The sequence below is a fragment of the Myotis nattereri genome (assembly GCF_964212035.1).
Source record: "Myotis nattereri genome assembly, chromosome: X".
NCBI lineage: Eukaryota > Metazoa > Chordata > Mammalia > Chiroptera > Vespertilionidae > Myotis > Myotis nattereri.
In genome coordinates this window covers 110,771,930-110,788,243 of record NC_138078.1, presented here as the reverse complement: position 1 = coordinate 110,788,243, position 16,314 = coordinate 110,771,930, and the positions used below count along the sequence as shown (strand labels likewise).

The window sequence follows — 16,314 nt, the reverse complement described above, 5'->3', positions numbered from 1 at the left end:
GGGAAAATGGCTAGAGAAAAGTTGAAGGAGTGGGGTGGGAAAGATTAAGGATTAATTTGAAAGCCAGGCGGAGGAATTCAAATTTAATATGGGAATTTCAGAGCCAATAAAAGTTTGTGAACAAGAAAGTGTCCTGAGCCCTAACCGGTTTGGCTCAGTGGGTAGAGTGTCGGCCTACGGACTGAAAGGTCCCAGGTTCGATTCCAGTCAAGGGCTTGTACCTGGGTTGCGGGCACATCCCCAGTAGGGGGTGTGCAGGAAGCAGCTGATCGATGTGTCTCTCTCATTGATGTTTCTAACTCTTTATCCCTCTCTCTTCCTCTCTGTGAAAAATAAAATAAAATATATTAAAAAAAAAAAAGAATGTGTCCTGAGAGGAAGAGGTATTCAAGGACCATTAATCTGGCAACACTTCTAGAAGCAGCAGTTAGGAGGTGTCTAGTAATTTAGGGAATGGGTGGTGAATTGAGAGTAGAAATAAAAGTCAAAGACTGGATTTAAGAAAGCATTTGAAGGGAAAAATATCAATAGGACTTAACAAAGAAAATGAAGGAGAAGGTAATTCTCCTACTTTTGAGCCTGATGTGGTACCGCCTTTCATTCAGAGCTAGCGAGGGTGAGAAGGGGACCAGTTTGGAGGAAGTAGAAGAATGAATTTTCATTTTGGAATTGTTGAATTTGAGGTAATAGGTCTTTGAGTACCAGTAAAAGCAGTCCCTGTGCAGTTGGAGATAGAGGCCAGACAGTGAAGTAAGCTCTGTGGAAGGAATACTAGTAGCTCTCACAGGGAGAGAGGGTGTGAAGGGACTAGGACAAATGTGCCAGAGCTCAGTGTTTCTCAGATCTCACATTTAGTGGTAAATATAATGTAGTGGAAAATTTGGACTACAAATTGTACCTTCTGCTTCGTAAAGCTTCACCTCGGCCCATATTGATACTATTATTATTTGATGCTGTTTTCTTTCTATTACTCTAATATCTTTGAAGTGTATATAATTAATCCATATGAGGCTTCTCTTGGTTATTTCTAATAGTTTTGAATGCTTTGAATACAAGGAGAATATGTTCAAGCTAGGGACTTTAAACAAGACTGAGAGAGGCTGCATATAAAAAGCAGGCCTCCAGTTGATTAGAAAAATTACAAGCTGGAATTCTCAGCACCACTACTGGGTAGCCTTGGATCAGTGATGACAGCTCCATTCCATATTGTACTTAGAAAAGAATGGCCATAAAACCTACTTAGGCCTAACAAGTTCTTTTCGAGCCTTAGCCAGTACAGTTAGGCACTGTCAGTAACCACAAGCTTTAGCACAATATTCAGGCTTGGCAAGGCAGCCTGGGCTCTGGAGCCTGACGACAGACTTTTGTGTACAGCTTGTAAGCTGTTGTTGAGGCACACCTTCTCAGTATTCCTCTTAGGACTTTATTCTCTATAGTCTGTAACATGTTCCTACTTGTAGATTATTCTAGACTAGGGGCCCAGTGCACGAAATTCGTGCACTGGGTGTGTGTGTGTGTGTGTGTGTGTGTGTGTGTGGGGAGTGTCCCTCAGCCCAGCCTGCCCCCTCTCACATACTGGGAGCCCTCAGGCGTTGACCCCCATCACCCTCCGATTGCCTGATCGGCCCCTTGCCCAGGCCTGACGCCTCTGCCAGAGGTGTCAGGCTTGGACAGGGGACCCCCATCTCCCCCCGATCACTGGCTCTGGCCCCCGCCCAGGCCTGAGGCCTCTGGCCCAGGAATCATGCCTGGGCAGGGGACCCCCATCTCCCTCTGATCGCTTGCTCCACCCCCCGCCCAAGCCTGACGCCTCTGACCCAGGCTTCAGGCCTGGGCAAGGGGACCATCATATCCCCCCAATCCCCGGCTCCGCCCCCCACCCAGGCCTGATGCCTCGGCCAGAGGAGTTGACCCTCATCACCCTCCGATCACCAATCACCGGATCGGCCCCTTGACCAGGCCTGAGGCCTCCGGCAGAGGTGTCAGGCCTGGGCGGGGGACCCCCAGCTCCCCGCGGTTGCAGGCTCCGCCCCTGCCCGCCCAGGCCTAACGCCTCTGGCCTAGGCGTCCGGCCCGGGCAGTGGGGACCTGCAGTGGCAGCGGGGGACACCGCGATCGTGGGCTTCGCTTTAGGCCCAGGCAAGGGACCCCTAGCTCCTGGGACTGCCAGCTTCGACCGTGCCCAGCTCCCATCGCTGGCTCCACCCCTACTTCCTGCTATCACTGGCCAGGGCGGCAAAGGCGCCTGATTCTCTGATCAGGGCCGCCTTTGCCCTGCCCCCCAGCTCTTAGCTCCCCCCTGGGTTTCCGATCACTGTCAGTGGCAGGGGGCTTCTTCCTGCTTTCCCTTTCGCCTCCTTGCATTGTGCCTACATATGCAAATTAGCCGCCATCTTGTTGGCAGTTAACTGCCAATCTTAGTTGGCAGTTAATTTGCATATAGCCCTGATTAGCCAATGAAAAAGGTATTGCCGTACGCCAATTACCATTTTTCTCTTTTATTAGTGTAGATTGCTCAGATATCATTAAAGGATCTGCAGCTATCTTAACAGGAAACAGCTCATCCCTTGGGTAATGTGTGAAATAGTGAAGAAAAATCCTTAGATAGTTACCCATCATTTAAGCTGCTGGTGTGTTTGCTGGCATATAGTACTTGAGTCCTCGGTCTCTCCAGGGTAATAGGTAATATCTTCCCTATATTTAGCTTAGTGTGGATCTTACTCAAATTAGCGGAAAAGACTCAAGGGCTTGTCTGTCTCCTGCATGGTTTCTCTACCTAAAGAGGTAGCAGATTGACAACACAGGAAGTGATTTTGAGTCCGTGTCAAAGGATCCATCAGCCTTTCTAATTAATAGGATTTTTAAGTGAAACAAAAAGTGATGAACCAGTAGTACATTTATAGAAAAAATAACCTTTTGCTTATGGATCAGACAACCTTTGCAACTCTGCTCCTTTGCTCACATGGTAGACATGCATCAAAAGAGTTATCCCACCTCTTTACATCGGAAGAAAGTAGTTAGCCAAGACATCCGTGTGTCATAGTTCATGTAGTTTCTGACAGGCCTTAAGGCAACAAGACGATTGAATATCAGATCTATCATTATTTTTGCAGAGAGAGTTCCCTGAGCTGGTTTGAGAGAAGCAGGAGTTTAATACCTCTTCCAAGCTCCCCCTTACCTTGTTTATCTTAAAAGGCAAAAATCTGAACAGGCAAACTATAATTGCCTAAAACAAAGCCAGCAAGGCACAGATTAATGTCACCAACCTGTGCCATTACCTATACATCCTAGGTCAAGCAATTATTCTTTTGGGAAGAGGAAACGCTAACTTTATCAATAACATTCCACTAAAGATAAAAAGAAAAACAATGACCAAGATACCATATCTATTAAAAATACTTTGTTTCATTTTAGAGCTGGTTGAACTTCAGTGGTGGATAGAGCTTGTTCTTATATATGTTTTTGTAGTACAAGTTAAAAATCTTACTCTTTTTAAATCTTTTTAGGAGCTATCTCGTCTTATGCATTAGAACTTAATTTGACGAATTCAAAAAATGCCACTTGCCTTTATGCAAAATGGCGGATGAATTTCACTATAGGCTATGAGACTACAAGCAAAAGTAATGTAAGTATTTTTCTTCTTCTTTGTGTTTTATAGCAGGAATTTAATTCTATTCTTTTTATCCTTTACATGCATTTATACAAATAAGATTTCATATATTAACTGACTTAAGTTCTGTGGGTTTTTAAAAAAACTTGTGTCCTTGAATGTATTCTGATCAGTATTGGAAGGAATATTTTAATTGGTTCTTTCAAGTTTTTTTAGAGTTGCTTAAGGGCAAATGATCTGAAGACTCTATGGTGTTCTAACTGCTTCTGTAATGTTTTTAACATGTATTAACATCAAAGCTTGTCCCTTTTTAAATAGCTTGCTATTAAAAATCTCCCCTTTTGGCAGTACTACTCAACCCCTTTGCCTTTTTATTTTCTTTTAGTTAAGGTCCTGCCTGCTTACAACCTGATTTTTAAAAAATCAACTTAAGAAGAGAAGTTCAGGCTAGTTTTCCTTTTCCTTTCAGACATAGTACATGAATTTGTCCAGAAACCTGGTGTGTAGCTGAGGAATCTGAGACTGGTTTACACAGCAAATCAGGCAAAGGGCAAACTAGCCATGGGGGATGTGTGATGTAGACTAAAGTGGCACATCCCACGAAAATGCTTGATGCTCACTACTGTCTGTGTGTTCCTTACTCCCAAACTTCTTTATTTCAACTTCATCTTGTTTGTTTGTTTATATTTCTATTAAATTTATTGTGGTTTATTGGTTAACATCATGTAATTTTCAGGTGTACAGAATTATAATACATCATCTGTATATTGCATTGTGTGCTCAACACTCAATCTAGTTTCCATTACCTTATATTTGACCCCCTTCACCTATTTTGCCGTCCCCACCTCTCTTTCCCCTGTTGTCTGTATCTATGAGCTTGTTTTTGTTTGGTTAGTTTATTGCTTTTTATTTTATATTTCACATATGAGTGAAAGCTTATGGTTTTTGTCCTTTTCCATTTTAGCATAATACTCTCCAAACCTATCCATATTGTTGCAAATGGCAATATTTCATCTTTTTATGGCTGAGTAGTATTCCATTGTATGTATGTACCACATCTTTATCTAATCATCCACAAATCAAACTTCTTTTTCTTTTAGAAAACTGTAACCATTTCAGACCTTGGCAATGCAACATACAATGGAAGTATCTGTGGTGATGACCAGAATAGTCCCAAAATTGAGGTGCAATTTGGATCTGTTTTTTCCTGGACTGTGAATTTTACAAAGGAGAAGTCTACTTATTTAATTGAAAGTATCTCATTTTCCTATGACACTAATGATAGCACAACATTTCCTGATGCTAAAAAGAAAGGTAACCTTAATAATTGGATTTGTGTTATGTTTTCTTGCTGTTTATTAATAATAAAAATGTGAATAATTTAAAAATTATGCTTATGCATGTATGTCTTCCTAACTACACTGGAAACTATGCTTTTGTATCCTTCCCACATCCATGTACAGCACAGTGTTCAACACAGCATTGATATTTGCTATGCTTTGTATCAGATAGTACTTTAATCCTTACCAATAAGCCTGAGAAGCAGATATTTTCCCAACTTTACAGGTAAAAGGAATGAGGCTTGATGATATTAAATTACTTTCCCAAACGTCACACAGGGTAGTAAGTGGGTGAGCTGTTTTTTTGAACCAAAGTCTATTGAGCTACACACTTAACTATTACTATTTATTTCATTCAATGGGCACTCAATAAATGTTGAATCAATGAACAAATCCTTTATTAATAACTATTTTAAATGTGTACAAATTCAGTAATCTAAAAGGAGCAGAAATGCTTCATCTGCAAATCTTTCTAGCATTTTGATAGGATTTTGCCAACAAGTAAATGATGATTAATTAAAGATAAAGTGACTGGAGTCAACATTTACTGCTGTTTTGAGAAATATCAGGTCAAAAAGAACTTGGGGAAAGCATTGGCAATTAGGTCACCACTGTAACTACTAGAACTGAAATGTGTATTAAAATGTTTTGAAATCTCCATGGATAATGGAGATTTCCATTGTGTTAGGGATATAATTCTCTCCTTTCTTCCCCCTCTGTTGAGGTTGAGTTAACATGGTGTTTGTAGTAGCTTAGCATTTCTCACCAGTAGTATTTCATTCTGACCCCAGAAATAGATACAGAGACTTCAGTTGCCTAGACCTGGAGATAAATAACTCATTTGGATATATGGATATTAAAAGATCATCTTTTAAGGACTCAGAAGTGAATGTGGTCATATAAAATGGGAGTTATTGCAGACTTAGATTTGGAAATCAAATCCTAGTTTTCTTTTTTACCAATCTCTTAGTTTGAGGGGGATAACTAAAGCAAATTTGTTATGAGATATCGTATATATTTAGTTTTGTGCCCTACATTGTATTTCAGAGCTAGTATAAGATTTGCCCCTCACTTTCAAGGAGCTTAAAAACTAGTTGGAGAGACAAAGTGAAATTATTTTTTCAATTTATATGGGAAAATTAGAAGGCATTGAGATCTGTGTGAAGTTGTTGTTGTTTGTGCTTGGGAGGTTGGAGGACTCATACATCTTTTCTGACAATGTGAGAGAAGCTCTCCAGTGGTTCTCAACCTTCCTAATGCCGTGACCCTTTAATACAGTTCCTCATGTTGTGGTGACCCCCAACCATAAAATTATTTTCGTGCTACTTCATAACTGTAATGTTGCTACTGTTATGAATTGTAATATAAATATCTGATATGCAGGATGTATTTTCAGGGGTCGCGACCCACAGGTTGAGAACCGCTGCTCTAGACCCTCTCTCTCAAAATACAGAGTGACTTTTGCATATTGTACATAGTCCCTGAGTCCATCTGTGTATGCCTTCAGTTAAGAGGTCAGATTTAAAGTGTTCTTATAAGTAGTCCTGATTAAGAAAGAGCACAGAGAAAGGAGAGGTCAGTGTGTGTTGAAGTGAAAAAGTAGGACCTGAGCTGAAACTCTGCTAATGTACAATTAGAGTAAGCAGAGAATTTTGAGCAGAGTATTTCCAGCAGGGGGAAGCATCGTGTGTGTGGCAGTAATTGAAAAGCTGCCAGATTAAAATAGAGGCTGTGTGTGTAGCAGCCAAGAAAATCAAGTTGGCTAGGTGGCAATGGGTCTAAGTTATAGGGAGCCTTGGAAGCCAAGGAAAGGCATTTAGCTTGATAGGGTAGGCACTGGGGAACCATTTTAGTTTTTTACCAGGAGAGCAATATAACCAAAGCAGAGACTACTAGTTTATAAAGAATATTCTGCAGAATTAATTTGGAAGTGAGGAGACTGCATCCAGAGAAGCCAGCTTCAAAGGCTATTATAGTAATTAAGGTATGATGTGATGAGTGCCTGGACCAAATGGGTGGCAAGAAAAGGAGGTGGGGTTTAATCTGACAGATTGATGGGAAAACTTTGGACTCTAAAAGCTAACACCTATTTCATCCACCTTTTATTTTAAATAAGGAGAATGCAGATTTTTTTTTTATTACTAGCATCTGTGTAATATTTTGAAACTATTTGGAATTTAAAAGGGCTTCCTTAAATGGACTGTTGATGGTTTTTTAAATAATTTTGTGTTTTCTTTTTAGGCTTCTGATAATTGAAGTGACTTGGAAATTTCTGTTTTCTTTAAAGAGTTTTTTTCTTGATTAAAATACAGAAAAGTACCAAGAATAATATAACAAGCCCACGTATACCCATTACCCAGAATTAGTAAATGCCATTGTTTTTCACATTTTGCCTCATCTTTTAATTTTATTTTTTAAATATATTTTTGTTGATTTCAGAGAGGAAGGGAGAGGGAAAGAGAGATAGAAACATCAATGATGAGAGAGAATAATTGATCGGCTGCTTCCTGCACATCCCACACTGGGGATTGAGCCCACAACACAGGCATGTGCCCTGACCGGGAATTGAACTGTGACCGCCTGGTTCATAGGTTGATGCTCATCCACTGAGCCATGCTGGCTGGGCTAAATAAATAAAATCTTACAAATACACTTGAGGTTTCCTTTGTACCCACTCTCTAGTCTAGAGCCATTTTCCTCCCTGCCTCCTGAAACGTAACCACTCTCATGAATTTGCAGTATAGCCTTTCTGTCTATTTGTTCCTTCTTGACTAATAGACATGTCAGTAGATATGTTCATAAACAATACATAGTTTAAAAATGATAGTTTTATAGTGTAAGTCAATATTTCTACAACTTGTTTTTTTATTTGTTTTTTGAGGTCTAAATACAGCGAGTTCATGTAGCTGTTCACTTACGTTAAGGGTAAAAACAAGTGTTCTAGTTTATTGGTTAAAATTTTTTTCTTTGGTCATTAGGGGGCGCCAAGGCAGCATTAACTGTCTGCCGGGCTATATGATGGAGAGGCACAAAAAGCAGCCTGTATTATGGACCTTGAATAGTACCTTCCTTACTGCTTCTCCAAAAGAAACTAAGCCATTTGGGTGGATAAGTGTGGTCACAGTCTTTTGAAGTTTTACTATAGGAATTATAATAAATACTATGTACAGAATGGCTATAACTTACTGCTTTCACATTCTGAAGAGTTCATGAAATGGAATAGTCTTTAAATTCCATCCAAGAAGAGGTTCCAAAAATTCATGTACTTACTATAACTTACTTTGGGATAGTAGCACAGAAATAAGGATCTACTATAAAATCCCTGATTAATGCATCTGTCTTCCTTTTTAGTCACTGTCCTGTTGATTCTACCTTAGATATATGTTTCAGCCTTGCCTCTTTGCTCTCTTCCTCTCACCATCTTAGTTTAGGCATCCCCTCCTTGCTTTTTACCTTAACCATGTCATCAGACTTCTAAGTGGTTTCCCTCTTAAATGACTTTCCCTAACATTTTTCTCCCCTGCCTATCTCATAATTTTGCTGTCTCCTTTAAAATAAATTGTACATGTGTTATTTATTTCCAGCTTTAAAAACTGGAGCTGACCTCCCACTGCTAAAAAATAAAGCCCCATTAACCTGTCCTTAAATCATATAAGATGCTTCAGAGTGTGACCACCTGCAGCTTGTCTTCCCTTCCTAACCTCCATTTCTCTTGTACCCTGTGTTTCATCCATAGGGAATGTGTCATTCCCTGAAGATGCCATGTCCTCTGTCACTTTGGAGATGGGGCAGAAGAGAAGAAAGTGTAATGCATATTTATATTATCACTTTTTTTCCTACCTTCCTAAAAACAGCTATTGTTAATCTTTTTTTACAGGAATTTTTACTGTTCATGAACCTGTGGCATTCAGAATTCCATTGAATGACATCTTTAGATGCAATAGTATGTTGACTGCAGAAAAGAAAGATGTTATCCAGCACTATTGGGATGTTCATGTACAAGCTTTTGTCCAAAATGGCACAGTGAGCACAAAAGGTGACTCCTTAAAGTATATGTTCCTGTACTTGGGTCCTAAATTAAGATGAGTATACCAGGTAGCTTTGTTGAAGTTGTTACCTGCAAGCAAGCATATACTAAGATTTATTCATAGTTTACACTGGACTGTAATATTTTTATAAATAATAATTCTTATTCTTATGGAACTTATAATTTTAAGTTTATAATGTACCTCTTGTGGAATGGTATTTTAAAAATATTTTTATTGATTTCAGAGAGGGAGAGAGAGGGAGAGAGAGATAGAAACATCAATGATGAGAGAGAATCACTGATCGGCTGCCTCCTGCATACCCCCCACTGGGGATTGAGCCTGCAACCCGAGCATGTCCCCTGACTAGGAATCGAACCATGACTTCCTGTTTCATAGGTTGATGTTCAACCACTGAGCCATGCCAGCTAGGCTGGAATGGTATATTAAAATGCTTTATTTATAGTGTTTTCAGCCGATACAACCTAGTCTTTGTTTGATCAAATCCTCAAATAGTATTTGATCATCAGCTCTTTCACTTTTGATGATGCAAGTCCAAAGCATAGAAATTTTATTTCTGAGTTCTAATCTTGAATTTTATAAATTAGTTTTATAATTTTTATATAACTTTATATAACTGTAACAATTTCTCATTCATCAGTTCTGGGAAACTACCAATACTTCCTAAAAAGAGGTTGAAATGCCTATGATTTGCTCTAGGGGTAACACAAATAAAAAGTTCATTTGTATTTAAATCCTTCAATAATCTCCAAACTTTCTTCTGGTAAACACTATCTTTATAGTAGTTGTATGTGGGAGAGAAGGGGGCAGGCCTACATTGGAGCAAAATGTTTTCAAACTTAAGTCTCTGATTTTCACATAAGAGGCAGTGAAGTTCTTTGGGAATAAAGGGACTTAAGTGTCTGAAATGATGGATTTGCAGCTGGCCATGTTTGAGTAGATAAAGCATTTGTGTGTGTCAAGCCTGTTTGCTGTGTCATAACTCTTAGAGATTGTCTGCATATGAAGCAGCAGTTTGAGAACTCTGACTCATTTATTTTAAAATATCTATCGAGGTATTCCCTCCCCTTCTTTTGGACTGCTATTGTGATAAATAGTTTGCTCTTCCTAGGCCTTTATGAGTTAAGAAAAAGTCTACTTTAATTTATTTTGTCCTTTGTTTTAGAGTTTCTGTGTGATAAAGATAAAACTTCAACCACTGTTGTGCCCGTTACTCCCACCACTTTACCATCTCCTACTACAACACCTGCTCAAAAGGAAAAACCAGAGATTGGATCCTATTCAGTTAATAATACCAATGGTACTTGTCTTCTGGCTACCATGGGGCTGCAGTTGAACATGACTCAAGATAAGGTATAGTTGTCTATAGATATCACTCAAGATAAAGTATGGTTGTTTATTTTTATGCTACATTCTATTTGCATCTCCTTTCAAATAGTATAGCCTACATTCAGCTCAAGCGTAGTGTTATTAGAATGATGGCATTTTAAATGGAGATATGATGTTGACTCATTGAGTTTTGGTGAGTTTGGAGTTACTATAACCATGAAGAGTTAATGTTGTTCTCAAGGTGTTATCTCGGGCAGTGGGAAACCTAGCAGTTTAACAGACTGTTTGGGTTTAGATTCCATTTGCCATCAATAGATCAGGCAATATCAGAGTTGATCGTTATTTCAGTCAGTTTAAATATAATTCCTTCACACTTTTATCAAAAACATATGCTATAGGTTGATGTATGAGAACAGTGTAGCTATCTATTTCTCCAGCTGTTTGATGACTGGAATCCTATAGATATGTCCACATACAGCATGGAACTTCTACTTGCAGTGTTCCACTGAGGCTACAGAGGGTGTACCAACAAACAAATCCCATTTCCAGAGACCTGTGACTTAAACAAGCCAGACAGCTCTTGCTCCATAAATTATGTGTATTTTCATTTGGCTCCTTACTAAGGAAGCTTTCCCTCTTGTTTTTCTTTTTTTTTAAAGTCATCTGAGTCACAGCTTGAAGGCCTGTGCCAACTTTGTTTGAAAGTAAGACATCATAAACTTAAGTATCCAGACAAAAGGATTTTTTTATTCTCCACTAACATTGGTCTTATTAGATTATAAAGTTTTGTTGTAGACATTTGTGGCTAATCTGTACCTTCCTCCCCCCTTCTTCCCTTAAAGGTTGTTACAGTTATTAACATCAAACCCAATACAACTGACTTCACTGGCAGCTGCCATTCTCAAACTGCTCTACTTAGGCTGAACGGCAGCAACATTAAGTATCTTGACTTTGTCTTTGCTGTGGTGAGTAATAGATGTTTCTAAAATTAGGCTTATTCTCTCAGAAAGATATCTGAAAGTATAAATAGGTGTGTGTGTGTGTGTGTGTGTGTGTGTGTGTGTGTTTTGGGGAGATAATTAGCTCTATTTTCCATTTCAACACTACTTAATTATAGAGTGTAGTCCATTGATTCCTGTTAATCCCTCAGGGTCACCTCAATGGTCTGTGGCTGGACTCTTACATTAATGTTCACCAATTGTGGCTATTCTGCATTTATATAGACCTTAGGGTAGGAGCAAGAATCAACCCACATCAAAAAAACTGTCTAGCCGAGCCAGTGTGACTCAGTGGTTGAGTATCAGCCTATGAACCAGGAGGTCACTGGTCAGGGCATATACCTGGGTTGTGGGCTTGATCTGCAATAGGGGGCATGCAGGAGGCAGGTGATCAATGATTCTCTCTCATCATTGATGTTTCTATCTCTCTCTTCCTCTCCCTTCCTCTCTGAAATCAATAAAAATATATTTAAAAAAACAACTGTCTAATCGCTCCATATATAAAAAGTATGTATACATATGTGTGTGTGTGTGTGTGTGTGTATGTATATATATATATATATATATATATATATATATATATATATACATACATACATATATATATATAAAAGCCCAGTGACTGAAAAGCAGAACGACCAGAATGACCAGTTGACCAGTCTCTATAATGTGCACTGACCACCAGGGGGCAGACGCTCAACACAGGAGCTGCCCCCTGGTGGCCAGTGTGCTCTCACAGTAGGAGCACCGCTCCGCTGACCAGGATGAACAGCTGCTCCCACAGCGGGCTGATCCTCTCACGCCATGCCCCCACCAGTGCACAATCTGTGCACTGGGCCTCTAGTATATCCTATCTAATAATAGAGAAACATGGTAATTAACCGTAACTTCGCTACCCTTCCCATTGGCTAATCAGCGAGATATGCAAATTAATCGCCAGCCAAGATGGCAGCTAATTTGCATATGTCAGCCCCAAGCCACGGACTGAGGCTTTAGGCCTGGGTCAGGGAGGAGCCAGCCAGCGATCGTTGATGGTGGAGGTGGCGGCGGGGAGCTGGGGGTTCCCCGACCAAGGCCTAATGCCTCGGCCAGAGGCTTTAGGCTTGGGCCGGGGCGGAGCCAGCCAGCAATCATTGATGGCAGAAGCGGCGGGCAACCGGGGCGGAGCCAGCCAGCTATGCTTGATGGCAGCAGAGGCAGGGAGCTGGGGGTGCCTGGGCCCAGGCCTAAAACCTTGGCCTGAGGCTTTAGCCTTGGGCCGGGGAGGAGCCAGCCAGCGATCATTGAGCCAGCGATCATTGATGGTGGTGGCGGCGGGGAGCTGGGGGTGCCCTAGCCTAGGCCTAAAGCCTGGCTGAGGCTTTAGGCCAGGGCTTGGGCGGAGCCAGCCAGTGATTATTGAGCCAGCGATCATTGATGGTGGCAGCGTGGAGCTAGGGGTGCCCTGACCCAGGCCTAACACCTTGGCCTAAGGCATTAGGCCTGGGTCAGGGAGGAGCCAGCCAGCGATCGTTGATGGCAGTGATGGGGGGGAGCGTGGGGGTGGGCCCCCGGCCCAGACCTAACACCTTGGCCAGAGGCTTTAGGCTTGGGCCGGGGAGGAGCCAGCCAGGGATCACTGATGGCTGCAGCGGCGGGGAACCGGGGCAGAGCCAGCCAGCGATCCTTGATGGCGGTGGCAGCAGCTGCGGGGAGCTGGGGGTGCCCTGGCCCAGGCCTACAACCTTGGCCTGAGGCTTTAGCCTTGGGCCGGGGAGGAGCCAGCCAGTGATCATTGAGCCAGTGATCGTTGATGGTGGCAGCGGTGGGGAGCTGGGGGTGCCCCGGCCCAGGGCTAATGACTCGCCAGAGGCGTTAGGCCTGGGCAGGGGCCAAACCGGCAATTGGTGTGAACTACAGAGGAAACACCTTTTTTGACTGCTGATTGGCTAAGCTCCCTGTATGCCACTGGTAATATTCTTAGTAACTTGGGTAATGAGAGTCCAAATAGGTGATCTAGGGTTTTTTTACCACACTCCTGGAGAAAAAAAAGGAAGGTCTGCTGCTGGAGGGTTAAGAAATGTCATATCCTGCCCTAGCTGGTTTGGCTCAGTGGGTAATGCCTCGGCCTGCCCAACGTAGATTCTGGGTTCAATTCTGACCAAGGGCATGTACCTAGGTTGCAGGCTCCTCCCTGGCTGGGGCCCAGGTCAGGGCTCATGCAGGAGGCAACCAATCAAAGTGTTCCTCTCACTTTGATGTTTCTCTCTGTCTTTCCCTTTCTCTTCCACATTCTCTAAAAATCAATGGAAACATATCCTCAGGTGAGGAGAATGAAAGAAAGGAAGGAAGGAAGGAAGGAAGGAAGGAAGGAAGGAAGGAAGGAAGGAAGGAAGGAAAGAAATGTCATATCCTATGAAAGACACATCTTGAAAATGCCTAAAGAAAGTTGTAATTTTTTCATGGTAAAGGGACTGGAGGCCGTGTTGATGGAAACACCTTGGTGGCTGTGGTGACTGGCAGTGGTTGCAGCAGCGGGGTGATGGGGCTGGTGCCTTCCCCTGATCAGCCCGGTCGACTCCCACAAAGGGAGGCCAGACTGTGGCTTAGGCCCGCTCCCCAAGGGGAGCAGGGAGCAGGTAGTAGGACATCCCCTAGGGCTTCCAGTATGTGATAGGGGGCAAGCTGGGCTGAGGGACCCACCCCCCTCCAGTGCACAGATTTTTGTGCACCGGGCCTCTAGTCCTATATAATTAAAGGCTAATATGCAAATCGACCAAATGGCAGAATGACTGGTCGCTATGATGCGCACTGACCACCAAGGGGCAGACGCTCAATGCAGGAGCTGCCCCCTTGTGGTCAGTGCTGGAAGCGCCACTCAGCCAGAAGCCAGGCTCATGGCTGGTGAGCACAGCGGCAGTGGCAGGAGCCTCTCCCACCTCCACAGCAGCACTAAGGACCCCTTGGGGGATGTCTGACTGCCGGCATGAGGGCACAGGCCAGGCTGAGGGACCCTTTCCCCCAAGTGCACGAATGTCGTGCAGGGGGCCTCTAGTATATATATAAAACCCTAAGCGACCATTAGGACCAGACGACCAAACGACCGGCTGGTAGCAGTGATGCACACTGACCACCAGGGGGCAGATGCTCATGCGGGAGCTGCCCCCTAGTGGTCAGTGCGCTCCCACAGCTAACCTCCCATGGCCGGCCAACCTCCCGCGGCTCCTCCTCCCGGCTGGTGGCCCGATCGGCCTGGTCAGGACTGGGCAAGATGGCCCCGATCAGCCCTGATCACCAGCCAGGCTGAGGGACCCCACCTGTGCACAAATTTGTGCACCGGGCCTCTAGTATTGATATAAAAGTAAAGTAATATCCATACTATTTTTCTCTATTTTTGGTTAGAAAACTCTCATGTTTGTGTACTATAATATATTAGGCATTTTGGAAGCTATACTATTTGTAATAGTACCAGTAATAACAGCTACATTTGAGTAATTGATATCAATAAGGCTGTGTATAAATACTTTACATGCATTAATTAATTAAATCAAGACAGTTTATAATGGCAACATTCAGGTTTTTGTTCATATTTGTATCAAGGTCTGAATCTTAAACAGAAAGTTCCAAGTTAAGCACACATTTTCTACTTCTTGCTAGCATAAATGAATCATTGGGAACCTTTATTTTCACCTTCTCAGAAGCAGTTATTATTCCCACAATTTTTAGAGGGGTGTGTGTGTATCTAAGGGATAGGAAAATAGTCTTGACACCTGATATAGAAAAAGTTAATCTGTTATTATTTGTTTTATATCTGAACTTGGTTTCCTGAGCCTAAAACCTTTTTTTCTCTCTGGAATATAATGCCAAGAAACTTAGGATTATATTAGACAATTACATTTTAGAAAGGTTTACAAAAATCTTCCCTTTTCTAACATTCAAATCATTCCTCTGTTATACTACATACTAGGGCAGTGATGGCGAACCTATGACACATGTGTCAGAGGTGACACACAAACTCATTTTTTTGGTTGATTTTTCTTTGTTAAATGGCATTTAAATATATAAAATATCAAAAATATAAGTCTTTGTTTTACTATGGTTGCAAATATCAAAAAATTTCTATATGTGACACAGCACCAGAGTTAAGTTAGGGTTTTTCAAAATGCTGACACGCCGAGCTCAAAAGGTTCGCCATCACTGTACTAGGGGCTCAGTGCACGAAATTCGTGCACTGGGGGGGGGGGTGTCCCTCAGCCCAGCCTGCCCCCTCTCACATACTGGGAGCCCTCAGGGGATGTCCTAGTGATGGCTTAGGCCCGCTCCCTGCTCCCCTTGGAGAGCGGGCCTAAGCCGCAGTCTGGCCCACCTTTGTGGGAGGTGACCAGAATGATCAGGGGAAGGCACCAGCCCCATCACCCCGCTGCTGCAGCCACTGCCAGTCACCGCAGCCAGCAAGGTTTTTTCAACAACACGGACTCCAGTCCCTTTACCATGAAAAAATGACAACTTTCTTTAGGCATTTTCAAGATGTGTCTTTCATATAATAATAATTTCTTTATTATTTTTTTTATCCTCACCTGAGGATATGTTTCCATTGATTTTTAGAGAATGTGGAAGAGAAAGGGAAAGACAGAGAGAAACATCAAAGTGAGAGGAACACTTTGATTGGTCGCCTCCTACATGAGCCCTGACCTGGGCCCCGGCCAGGGAGGAGCCTGCAACCTAGGTACATGCCCTTAGTCAGACCCTGCCATCGGCAGGCCAAGGCATTATCCACTGAGCCAAAGTGGCTAGGGCAGGATATGACATTTCTTAGCCCTTCAGCAGCGACCTTTGTTTCTTTCGCCAGGAGTGTGGTGAAAAACCCTAGATCACCTTTTTGGATTCTTATTACCCAAGTTACTAAGACTATTACCGGTGGCTTACAGGGAGCTTAACCAATGAGTAGTCAGAAAAGGTGTTTCCTCTGTAGTTCACACCAATCGCTGGCGGCTGCGCTGTCCTGCCCTGCC

The 16,314-nt window shown here is 42.4% G+C and overlaps 1 protein-coding gene across 3 annotated transcripts in view; it reads left to right on the top strand.

Moving 5' to 3' along the window:
- Nucleotides 1-16,314, top strand: part of LAMP2 (lysosomal associated membrane protein 2) — a 46,787-nt gene that overhangs the window by 9,414 nt on the left and 21,059 nt on the right. For all 3 annotated transcript variants that reach the window (XM_081115225.1, XM_081115226.1, XM_081115227.1), the window contains exons 2-6: nucleotides 3,507-3,625; nucleotides 4,711-4,924; nucleotides 8,828-8,986; nucleotides 10,162-10,349; nucleotides 11,168-11,290. In XM_081115225.1, coding sequence (XP_080971351.1) covers nucleotides 3,507-3,625; nucleotides 4,711-4,924; nucleotides 8,828-8,986; nucleotides 10,162-10,349; nucleotides 11,168-11,290 — 803 coding nt within the window. The remainder of the gene's footprint in view (nucleotides 1-3,506; nucleotides 3,626-4,710; nucleotides 4,925-8,827; nucleotides 8,987-10,161; nucleotides 10,350-11,167; nucleotides 11,291-16,314) is intronic.